This window comes from Numenius arquata, chromosome 10, assembly GCF_964106895.1.
Source record: "Numenius arquata chromosome 10, bNumArq3.hap1.1, whole genome shotgun sequence".
NCBI lineage: Eukaryota > Metazoa > Chordata > Aves > Charadriiformes > Scolopacidae > Numenius > Numenius arquata.
In genome coordinates, this window is record NC_133585.1 from 50,440,411 (window position 1) to 50,453,131 (window position 12,721).

At 40.5% G+C, this 12,721-nt stretch overlaps 1 protein-coding gene across 1 annotated transcript in view; it reads left to right on the top strand.

The window, feature by feature from the left end:
- Window positions 1–413: 413 nt before the first annotated feature.
- The window catches only part of MTNR1A (melatonin receptor 1A), a 50,369-nt gene continuing 38,061 nt past the window's right edge, over window positions 414–12,721 (top strand). The window contains exon 1 of the mRNA XM_074154641.1: window positions 414–606. Coding sequence (XP_074010742.1) covers window positions 414–606 — 193 coding nt within the window. The remainder of the gene's footprint in view (window positions 607–12,721) is intronic.

Sequence of the window (12,721 nt, forward strand, 5' to 3'; positions counted from 1 at the left end):
GGGGGAAACCGAGGCTCGTGAATGGGGGAAACCGGGGACGGGCGTGAACGGAGCCGCCGCGGGGGGTCGCTGTGTCGCCGCCGCCGCCGGGCGGCAGCTGGGAGCCCCGGCCGCGCACGTGCCGGCGCGGGGGCGGCCCGGTGTCACCTGGCGGCGGCGGCGGCGGCGGGCGGAGCGGAGAGGAGAGGAGCGGGGCGGGGGGGTTGGGGGGGGGGGGGGGGGAGAGGCTATAAAAGTGTCCCGCCGCCACACATGCACACTTCAGGGAAACTTCCCAACCGCGGCGGTGGCCATGGGAGGAGCGCCCGCTCCCGCCGGCCCCGCTCCGCCCTAAGGCGGGCAGCCCCGCGGCGGAGGGAGGTCGGGACGTACACCCCCTCCCCGCCGCCGCCCCGGCTCTGCCCACCGGCAGGATGAGAGTGAACGGGAGCGATCTGAACAGCACCGTCCTCCCGCGGGACCCGCCGGCCGAGGGTACCCCGCGCCGCCCGCCTTGGGTGACCTCCACTTTAGCCGCCATCCTCATCTTCACCATCGTGGTGGACGTGCTGGGCAACCTCCTGGTCATCCTCTCGGTTTACCGGAACAAGAAGCTGAGGAACGCGGGTAAGGGGCGGCGGGGAGGGGGGATCCCGAGGCGGTGGCCCGCGGTGGCCTCTTCGTCTGCCGGTAAAACTTTGTCCGGGCGCGGAACTCCAGGGCTGGGCGCGCTTTGCCTTCATCCAGCGGTTGCAGGCTGCGGGAGATGCCAAGGGCTTCATCATTGGTACCGAGACGGTGATGGAGCGGGTGAAGGGTATTTTTAGCGCCCGCCACTGGATCGTGGTGCTATTTTTAGCTCCCGACAGTTCCCACCTGGCAAAAAAAAAAAAAAAAAAAAGCAAGTGAGCCTTATTTAAGAATGAAATTTAGACCTGGGACTGGGGGATGATGCTGTGGCAGCCAGCGTGTGTCTGTGCATGCTGGATCTTCTGATCGATTTCCTTTTGAGTTACAGAAACGCTCCCAGTAACAAATACTACGGTTGGAGCTTCAAATCAAGCAGATATTAAGTTACAAACACTGCGGGATTCAGGAAGAAAAAACACCCAGCTAACCCAAGACAGTCATTTCATTTTCTTTATTCACCTCCTACTCGCTATCTAGGTCTTTGGGGAATGGGAAACATCTGACAGAAAACAGATTTAGGCACGTTCTTTAAAAAAAAATAAATCTCTAATTTTGACAGGATAGATTCTGTGATGGTCCATTGAGTAAATCCCTCTTAGTTCATGGATTATTGGGCAGACAGGCAGGAACTTCTTCAGATTCATTCTGCTTTATCATGTCAGACCAGCTGCTGCGCACGTGTACCAAATCTGTGCACTCAAAACCCTATGCATCTTTCGTAGGGAAAAAAAAAAAAATAAAAATGTGGGAGCATGTGAAGAGAGCTGCATTGTTAATGAAAGCAGGATTTCACTCCATGATGACTGAGGTGCTGCTTTTATTTTTTTTTCCACAACTGGCTGTCAGGTTCTTTATTATTACTCCGCCAAGTTCATTAGTTGGTTGTTTAAAATTCGTCTGAGGGAGAACTTGAGCCCGGGCTTTATTATAAGGTAGTCCAATAAAGGTGGCTAATACTGGACTCCAGCAAACAGTCAAACAGTGGCATGCTTAATGTTTGAAGGTTAACTCGGGTAATTCAAAGATTGTACATCTCGGTTTTATTCAGCTGTAGTAGAATGCCAGCACACAGGATCAAAATCAAAACTAACAGATTTTTTTTTTTTCTCCTGACAGTTGCCACTGATGTAAATTCTAAAAGCTATATTCTCTCCTTGCTTTCATTGACAGAAATTTCATTCACTGGAGCTGGCAGGGTTACACACTGCAATACTATATGTATGAGAGAAGAATCAGACTCCAGGAGCCCAAGTCAGTGCTTGGGCTACCCTCGTTCCCTGGGAGATATTCAGATGGAGGGAGAGAGCTTGAGATAGGCCTATTGCTGGGGTTACTCCAGGGGAAAGGGGGATGTTGTCCTCCCCCTTAACTGCAAAATATATACTTTAGCACTTCTGTGGGGAGTTTGCAATGCAGACATGTCTGGAAATAAGTCTGAAATAAACGTGGTGCCTGTTTTCTGGAAACGTAGCTGAATCATTGGGCTTTATGCGTGTGCGTATTCTGTGCTGTAGATCTCGCATAATCCCTCTTGAATCCCGACACGTGCTCACTTCCTCACTCTTACTGCATTTCTTGTTCTTGCCTTTTCTGTCATAGTGGCTGTTAAGAGCTGCAGCGAACTGGCAACAGTTACCTCCTACAGCTAGGGGAACAGAGCATTCTTCTGAACATAAATTGTTTTAGACTGGAACATGAACTAGATACTGGTTTACCCTCTGAAATTAAGGATTACTTTAAAACAAGTAGATGCTTGGCACAAGATGGGGAAATAGTTTATAGTCTGCTTTAGGAAAAAAATATAGCAACACGTTTTTAAAGTCTTTGTTTTCTTCAAAGTAAAGATTTTTTTTTTTTTTTATTATTTAGTACATGGTTAAAAGGAGACTTTGGAAAGAACATAGTAAGCGTCTAAAAGGTGTGCAAAGTGTTTTTGACTAATCCTGCAAAAACCTATGCCTGGGCATAACTTTCCTTATGTGAGCACCGCTATTACACTTGGCATTGAATTAAGAAGGGGTTACTCAGGTGAGTAATTTTACAAGGAGGCATAAGTATTTAGAAAACCTTGGCCTAATATTTGTGAGTATGAAGAAGAGTGTCCTAAGCCTTATGTTAATTCAGATTATTCAGGAAGATAGTTCATTGAAAATTACCTGATTTATACATACAACTAATCTGTAACTTGCTAATTATAAAGACAGTTACAACTTTTTACAGAGCTGTAATAAGAAATAAACTCGTTTTACAACAACCTATATTAATAAGTCTCTTGCTGGCACATTTATTGAGGAAAAAGGACACAGGATGAAAATTCCACCGGAAAAAGGTCAGGGAGGAACAGAAGATACCTCCTGAAGAAATTAAAAGTATCTCACTGAAGACTTTCTTCCTCCTTTGCAAGAGAGGACTAACAGAAATAAGGAGTATTTAACATTTTACCAAAAAGGTGGATTTGGTGGGAAAAACCACCTTGCATCTCTGTCCCACTCCCTATTATATAAATATTTTTGGAAGAGAACTACAAATTGAACCTGTGGACTTACGAGTTAAAAAAAAAAAAAAAGTGCATTGGGGAATAGTAGAAAAGCCTAGAAAAACCTTCTCAACAAGTGGTGTAACCTTCCTGGCAGTCAGAAGGTTAGTAAAAGACACTGATCAAAGCAGAGAAGTCAGTATCTCAAAGAAGTTGGTCTCAGCAAGCGAGGAGTGTCTGATACTACAGACTCCTTCATAGTCACAAGCATGGCTTCAGTAGATGCTCTTCTAGACACAGAAGCTGATGATGCAACTGGTAGGATCCTCTTTTATTTAATGTACTGACTTGTAATATGTTTCATAGTTCTGGTCTGTTTTTTCTTTTTTTTTTTTTTTTTTTTTTTTTATGGTGACTTTGTAATCTAACAGGTGCCTGCCACCAATTCAGTCCTGATGGGAATGGCTGGAATTTAATGCTGGCCTACACAACGACTGAATTTGGTTTATGATGATGTCTGTGACCTTTTGACTTTGAAATAAAATTCAAGGGAAACATCCAAGGCATAAGGATTTTAATGCCCATATCTTGATAGCACATTTGTGCAGCTTGAACTTGATGTGCTTGCTTTAATAATTAATTGTAGAAAGAATGAGAATAGCTCACTTTAAAAAGAAGTTTGGTGTAAATCATCCTAAGGTGTTTTGTTTTCCATTGCTAATATTCATATATCTGAAAAAAGGTCATTCAACAGTTCCTTCCTGGAAAAATGAAATAACTAGCCTTAGGGAAGGTGGGTTAAAGAACTACCAGTACTTGTTGCAACAAGTGGAGTTTTTACTTGAAACTATCAACACTGGATTAGAGCATCTCAGAAAACTAAAGAGACCATTTAAAGTGATTTATGTGATATTACGCACAAATTCAGTGATTGCTGGTATCCTTATGCCTTTGCTGTTACCCACACCAAGAAAAACAATGCATCAAGAACAAGGCGAGGGAGCAGTTGTAAGTCTTTGACTATGGAGATTAGTTTTCCTCTTGTTACATTGAAATCTCAGTTAACATGCACTTTGGTGACAGGGGGATTTGGGTACTCTGTAGTACTTTGGGTACTATTTTGATTGCAGGGCCATTCTTAAGGTCAATGAAGCAAGCTCTCTTGAGTGCTATTATTCCTCTTGCTCTTCTTTCTCTTCAATTGTTCTCTTGGCCTGGTGGGTTGATTTTTCCTGGCTGCCTTATGTGCTGAGGTCCAAAGGTGCCCTGACTTTCTCTCCAACAGAGGGAAAGGGTGTTGGAAGGGAGCCTCCAGCAGGCAAGAAGAGAGCCCAAGCAGTCTCACCCTCGCTCTTCTGTGCCTGTCCTGTCTGCTAATACCTGACACCAATTGGGATAACACAGGGAGTGGTGCCAAACTGGTAACTAGTTCCTACCACCTCAGGGCAGAAAGCTGCCTTCACCCCCTTCTCGCCCACCTCTGTTCTGTGCTAGACGCACTTGGGCTTTTGTACTTTTTCCCAGTTTCCCATGTCCTTGGCCCAAAAGCTTTGTTGTTACTGGTGAAGAAGGCAGAGAAAGTCTGACACTCAGGCCCCCGGGCCCTGCGGAGCAGCAAGATACAGTTAACTTCGCCAGGGCTAAGCGCATGCCTGAACTTAAGCGTGTGTGCTAACAACTTTTCTGAATGAAATGGCAATAAAAAAGGGAAAACCCAATGTCTAAATGCTAAATCTGCCTCAGCTGCATTAGGTCCAAACAGTTCTGTAAAGACAACTCTGTGAGTGCTCAAAAGAGTAATGAATTCAAGAGTAATCCTTGACCAAAATCTGTAAGATCGGTGAAGTCACTTATGGAAGAACTAAGCAACACAGCTACTTAGGGTTATTTTTCTTTTTTAAATCCAATATTTGTTAAATAATACAGCCATTGCAGAACTAGGGGATGGGATCTAACAGTAAGAATTTTATTGTGCTGTAAGAACCTAGTTGAAGAGTTTTCCTCTTTTAGTGCATTTTCTAAAAATATAAATTTTAAATATATGAATAGAACTATCTTTTGATGATCAGATTGGAGATCTCATCAGCCTTTTCAGAATATGACTGTTCTTGATGATGTTTTGTTTTTTAGTTTTAAAATGATAATGTGAAATGCTCTATTAAAGATTGTTTCATCTAATAAATGAACCTGCTGTTGTGAATTCAGACTAATGGAATCATTGTTTTTGTCACAGGTGATCCTTGGACTTCTTTTTGTGCCCTGAGAGAAAACGGGTAGCCCGACAAATATTTGACTCAAGGGAGATAACTTGTAGAAGATCAAGTTGTAGCACAAATGCAGGGTTCTGATGAAAACTGAGATGTTGGTGGCAATGAACATTATTTCAGACATGAATAACTTCCAGTATTAAAAATGGTAAGCTGTTTGGGAGAAGGGAAAATGTCTAGTGGAGATGCTGAACTCTGCCAATTGTTGAACAGAACTGAGCGTAAAAATACAGTTTAAATAAAGCTGTTCCTCAGACTGGTTTTGATTGAATAATTTACTGAATCAAAGATTTACTTCAGAAGCCTGTTTCAATGGCACTGTGCTGTCAATGACCAAATGTAGAGATGTATATTTCAAATAATTAATACTCTATTCTTACTAATATCTTCTTCTAATATATAATATTCGTACTAATATCAAGTCAAACTCAGCTATTTATTCTTTCTGCAAGATTCTGCATTCTGAAGTTTTTAGAGGCACTGCTTTTTCTGGTTTGCTGCTGCCAGTAGACAATGGTACTGAGACACTATACTATTTGCTATCTCTTTTTAGGTTATTTTTTTGAGGGGTTCTCACTTTTCTCATTATGATTTTTTTTCATCTTTAATCTTTTCATTAGCAATTTCTGATCTGCTTCGACTCTTATCTATTTCTTTTCTGTCTTGCTATGACAGATACTTCATGTCTTTCTAGCATAAGACATCATCAGCAAGTCTAGTTTAGTGACAGAAAATGCTACCAACAATAGACATCCAGTGCTGATGTGACAATGTCCGCTCTGTTTGTACAATGAGGCTGGCTTTCCTAGGGCAGTAAAAATGTTGCAGTGTCAATCCAATGCTATCCATCACAGTTTAATTTTGCAACCTCGATAAGAACCTTGTCATCCTTGCTGTTGGCGGTTTTTTCTTCTGCTCACATCTGGGAGCTGCCTCAAATTCCGTATTTTCCACTCCTGAGAACTAATTACCAACCTCCGTTTCAGGAGGACAAGTGTTACTAAGAATTCTTCAGGGTAACAGAACACAATTTGCTAACGCTTTAATGTTCGCTTATTTAATGAACAAATAAACAGGTACTTAACACGTGTAGTTAAGTAGTGCTTGGGACAATAATACAAATGTTGCTACTAAAGAATCATTCTTTCAAAATCTAGCCCTCCTGAAGTCACAAAAATGGGCAGTAATACAGTTCAGTGGGATAACCAAGGTTCTTACCTTACGTGACAGAATAAAGGGCTGATTATCTTCTTACTTAGTTTTAAGTATGGATAAAATATACAAAAAAAGATTACCCTTAAATTAGGTGTTAAGCAAGCTGCAAACTTCTTAATCTTTTCTTTTTCAAGCAGAAACAAAGGTATAATCAGTAAGTCTATTTACAGCTTTTAAATAGTGACTTCTGTAGCTTCTAAATAGTTTTGTGGTAATAACTGACCAGTAAGTCTACAAAGCTTCGTTCCTATATTCTTTTTTAAATGAAGTTTGTTATCCATGAAGAGAAGACAAGCTTCCACCCCTTCCTTGAAGAAACACCTTGCACTAGAAGTAAAAGATTTTTCAGCTCATGCTTTTCATTTTATAAATGATCTAATGTAGTACCAGGTCATATAGTTAGATAGGCTTTTTGAAGAATAGTTATTACCTAATTGATGATCATAAAAATGCAGCTGTAGATTATCTCAGAGTCCTATCTATACTTGAGTTAGAGGCTTGAATTAAGTTGTCTGGGTTGGGTAGGAGGTGGGGAGCTCCTCATCTTTTCCATTGCTAGAGTTCTAAGAAAGTCCTTCAATGCTTCACTCAGACTCTCTAATCTCCCCGAACTCCTAAGGTCCCCTACTCTCTAAAACAAAAGAGAGAACACAAGCAGCTGACTTCAGACCCTGCGCTGTGTGACCAAGCACTGGAATTCTCTATTCAAATACATACTAAGCAGCTGGAAAGGTTTATGGATGGTTTCAGGTTAATTATATTATTTTTCTGTCTACACACACATACAGACTGTGTAGCTACCCTTGTTGCGTAAGTTGGGCAGTATATGTAGTATTTCCATTTAGGCCTACAGAATCCCCATTCTACAGGATATGCACGTGTGATTTTCACATGTGATGCTGAAATATAAGGTCTATTTAAATTGTATCACCTTGACTTTGCTTTTGGGGTACAGATGCAAGGTTAGCAAAACTAATTTCAGCTGCCCACAGGGGGTTATAGTGCAACAGTCAGTACTATGTTATTTAGCGTGACATAATGGCCAATTCTATAACCGTTGGCCAAAGTGATGAATGGGCATGAATACAGGGATCAGCCTTGAAAATTGGTATCCAATCACACCCTGGAGAAGTTTCAGCAGATACTACCTGTATGTGTGTTTTGGGGAAGAATCATGAATGTTCTTCTCCCCCCTGGTAGTAGCTATGAATTTCATTTGATCCTGTTTCCCTGACTGAGTTTTCTACTCCTTAGTCTTACTTGATTTTTAAGGACGCTTTCCCTGTCTTTGGGGACAAAAGAAGTGATTTCATTTTCAGTGGTGAAAGAGATACTCAAAGAAAGGTACCTATTTATGTGAATTTTCCTTATTCCACTATTTGCCCCTTCAGTCAAACATCATAAAGTCACTTGTACAATGAAGAATTGCAATGCATTTTTATCCTCCTTCAGCACTCTAGATGTTTTTTTTTCTTGAGTAACAGCATCCAGGCACTTATTTTGAGACTCGGTATTGTTCAAAATGTAGGACTTGCATATTATAAAGAATCAAAGCCTGCATAGATGTGAATGAATCAGTTACTTGAGTTGCATTTTTCTGCATTTTGGATGACGAAATAATGGCCTGTAAGTAAAAACCCACACATTTTTATTAACAGTTTAGGTGTATTTTGCGTTAATATGTTCTGTCTTATAGTAATTACATTAAAGATATGTCTCCAGATTATCTCTGGCTCTGTAGTTCTGGGACCTGCCTTCTGTAATGCCTGCACTTAACATGCAGGTTCACATAACTGCAACTTACTTTACAAAACCTAGGTTTTCCACATTCCCCACATTTCCTTTAGGACATTAGATCTCCCCACCTTCCCTGGATCCGTGTTACTGAATCAGTTCTCACTTAGAACAAGGGACCTTCTTGATCATCAAGTCCAATTTCCAGGTGTGGTAGGTGTTCATACAAATAATTTCAGAATCACTCTTCTCCCTAAGTTATACCTTTTTCCTCTTGGGAAGGGTATTCTCACTGCCTAAAGGTATTTTCTGACAGTTTTTCTGCTTTTGCTATTGTACCAATGTTACTTAACATCTCTCTGCTCTTTTAATGAGAGATGAGAATAAAACCACCGTCTCTTGGGTGTCATTTTCCTGGTCCAAAAACGGTGGATATCAAATTCTATTAGTCTATTTACAAACTAACCTTTCCCTTTCTGCGAGAGAGAGCACTGCCCCCAGGAGTAATGCCCCATCTCTGGAAATACCTTCCCTAAAAGCGAAATCCTGGTTTTACTGAAATCAATAGCAAACCTCTTGCCAAGGTCAGAGCCTGTCTCCTTTCACTTTTTTTGGCAGTGATGCTTGCCCATGAGTAAGAAGGCTGCTACACCTATAACAGCCTTAAAATCAAAGTGTGGTAGGTAGAGGAGTCTTTACCATCACTTTGGAGTCAGAACAGGGTTTTTGTTCGATCACCGATACCCTTGCAATAAAGCCAATCACAGATCAGGGTCGTTGTACGTTAAGTGCCTGATCTATGTATCCTAAGGTGGGTGCATCATGGGAAGCCAATTACAATTTCACGTATAGTAGGTCAATTAGCAATTAAGTTTGAGAATCGATGCTTCAAGAACACCCCTGGGAATAAAGAGAACACAAAAGACCATCTACTACCGCAATGCTGTTCTTCCTAGGGTTTGAAATTTGTTTTGTTTAACTAATGGCTATTATGTTACTTAGGTCAAGGACAGTTTGCTTGTGCTAGCTGTCTGGTCAGATCATGTCAGTTTATCCTTGATACTATCCTTGTCCTCTTCTGCTTTCTAGAAACTTGCAGTTTTTTTAATATGTTGATTAAGCAGAATAAATTGCAGAATTTGGGGTTTGCTGCTGTAGCCTCATTGTACAGATTGTCTGGCGGTTCTGTTGCCAAATATGACATCATGGTATCCATGTATGATGTTCCTTTGGAAGTTTCTCTTATCAATTGGCCTATCTCCGACCACAATCTTTTCAGCTCTCCTCTTGATTATTTTTTTTCTTGTCTAAAGAACTGTACTGTACTGTACTGTACTAAATCTCTGCGGTGTCTCATACACCCATCTTATTCTCCCTTCCTGATGATGTAACACATTTCCAAAACCTGTTGCTAAGGATTTTCTCCATGTTGGCTATGTCTTCTTCTAGGGATAAACAGAAACACATTTATATCAAAGCATATGTAAATCCTACTGGTTTTTACGATGCTGCAGAAGCAACTTGTACCAAAGGTTGTTGCGCTTTGTGGTATACGTTGAATTTATGAATTTACAGATATAGATGCATCTAGAAACACTTCTAATTATCTGGGTATTTTTTTAGAAAGTACCTTTTAATTTTCTTTTTTTTTGTTTCATAATGCAGCACCCACTGGCACATTGTAACATTTTTTATATTGCTTGGGAATATACACGTTCTCTCTAGAAATTAGGATCTCTCATGTAGGAGACCAATATTCAGCATGTCAGACAGGAAGAAGGGGCAGTAATGTTTCTTTATCTTTCCTCCACCCAGACAGAGGTGGTGGGTTTAATTCATGGTACAAATTAGAACAACTTCAATGTGTCTGTAATTCATGCTTATTGAAACAGCTCCCACAGGGGCTTTTGTGTCGGTGTCACGTAAACAGAGCTTTCACTGGCCAAGCTCATTCTAACTATTCTGCATGTAAGCAGCCAGAACTACAGACTTAACACAGTAATCCCCATCAGGCTGGGTAAAACAGCTTTTAATCTCCTCTGTATACTGGTAAGTACGGAGAAGGCAGCAGAACCAAGTTTGTGTCTTTGCATATATTTAATGTCTAATGCAGAGCTCAAAATGCAGTCAGATTTTCTTGCACATTATTTCAGCAAATGTTTTCAAACCTTGTTTTTAGCAAATAATTGGGTATTTCTTTTGCAGCTTCTCTTACAAATTTGTGTACATCCTACTCCTGTTTTTTGCAGCTCTTCTGATTCCTTTCTCTTGCCCATTCAGTGTATCCCACTACTGGGAATCTCTGCAGTGCCTGATAAGATTGTCAACGATGAACATTTTGTTGGTTGCTGGAAACCTGCCTTGATTTTCATAGTTTTTATGGCATAATACTTGTCTTGTTCATAGATGCTCTCCTGCAGCAATATTTTGTATCTACTGAACGTACCCACTTTTGTTCGATTATTTTTGGCCGTTCCTAGGAATTTGTCCTGCTTCTGTTCATCATACATTTTCACTTGTTCTTTGGACAATCCATACCCACTGGGTATTATGCTGAAGATGGCATGAAGGTGACCAGGCTGGATGGGGCTTTGAGCAACCTGGTCTAGTGGGAGGTGTCCCTGCCCGTGGCAGGGGGTTGGAACTCAATGATTTTTAAGGTCCCTTCCAACTCCAACCATTCTATGACCACTCCTGTATTGAAGAATAACTTTGCACTATCCTTGTTAAATTGTTGGCTGCTGAAATATTCTTTTTTATTTTTTTTCCTTCTTTTCCCTGCATTTTTCCATTGAGGGTAGATCTGTCAGGTTTTGTCTGGAAGGCAAAGAGGTTTTAGAGTTGTTATTGACTTGGGTCTCTCCCTTATGGGATCCATTACATATTCTGTGAAAGCTGTTTTTTATACACTCTGTAATAATAGAATACTGAGATGCTGCATTGTTCTTGGGGGCATTACAAATACTAGCGTTTTAAAAGGAGGTTGAGTGCTGCTTTTGCAATTATTCCTGGTAAGAATTTCTAATGCATACTTAGGGACAATCTAGGGTAGATTATACAAAGCTTGCACTTGCACCTTGTTAATACTCCTTGCAGCAACCGTTATCTAAAACGTGCCCTAAAGATATGGCTGAATCTGACAAGCATGTAAATGCAGAAGTATGAATGGAAAAAAACGAAGCAAATAAACTAAATTGAAGCAACCTAGTGGATGTAGAATTTGCAATCTGCTTGTTGTCGGTGCTTATTTTGTACTGGGGTATCCCATTTGTCACAGTAGTGATTGTAAGCTTTTCTAGTGGGTCTTCTCTTTTACTTTTCTCGAGCTATTGCAGTCTCAGGGCTTTCCTGCCAGAATGCTTACTGGACTCTAGCTCCCTGAGCACATCTTTCTTTTGCAGAGATAACTTCATAGACTACCAGCAAAGCAGTGAATTGATTTCTAAGATCTTTTGCTTATATTCAGATATTCTAATATTCATATTATCTCCTGTCCCCATGTTTACTCAGAGAACTTTCTTGATCAGACTCAAATTTCACCTGCTTCTGACTTTTGAATTGCTGACCGTTCCTTGTGATGACTGGATAGAATGTTTGCTTACTTTACTCAAAAACATTAAACTTGCTTGTCTTGCAAATAAATCTCCAAATTGTGAATTTGCTTGTGATTTTTTTGGGCGTCTACGCTCTTATACAGGCATTCCAATAAAGTAAATAGAATTTCCAGTAGTAACACCGGCTGGCAGCTCAGTATATGTTTAATGTAAGTTAAAACCCATTCTGAAGCCATATTTATTAACATTATTTTAAGAATTTATGTTGTAGGCCCATTTCTACATAGTCATGTGATAAGTACAAAGGTAGTATGTGACCAACTACTTTTTTTTAGAAACACTAAGAAATTGACATTTTTAATACATTGGAATGTTACTGGAAATAAAGGATTGTCTAATGATCATCTGTAAATTAAAGTAATATTATGCCTTCTATATTCAGAAACTCTGAGCCTCTACTGAGGTAAGAAAAGAGTCAGATGAGTTAGGAATACAGTATAATTGGAAAAGTTAGATTAAAGTCAGCTATAGTAGGGCACTAATTAGGCAGTAATCCTAAAACCAACCTTCCTCTCACAGGTGTTAAGTGTGGAGTTAGTTGTTAGAAGTAAGCTACTGCTCTCTTTTTGTGTGTACTTAACATGGGTACTTAGGTCTGTCCTACTGTCATAATCCTTGTCACAAGGAGGCTTTCCAGAAGGACCTGCTCTTTTGTTCAGGACATCTTGATTCCAATAGGTGTCTGGCCATTTTAGATGGCAGTATTAAGGGAATCCATTTGATTCGGTTCTTCAAACTTTTCATTA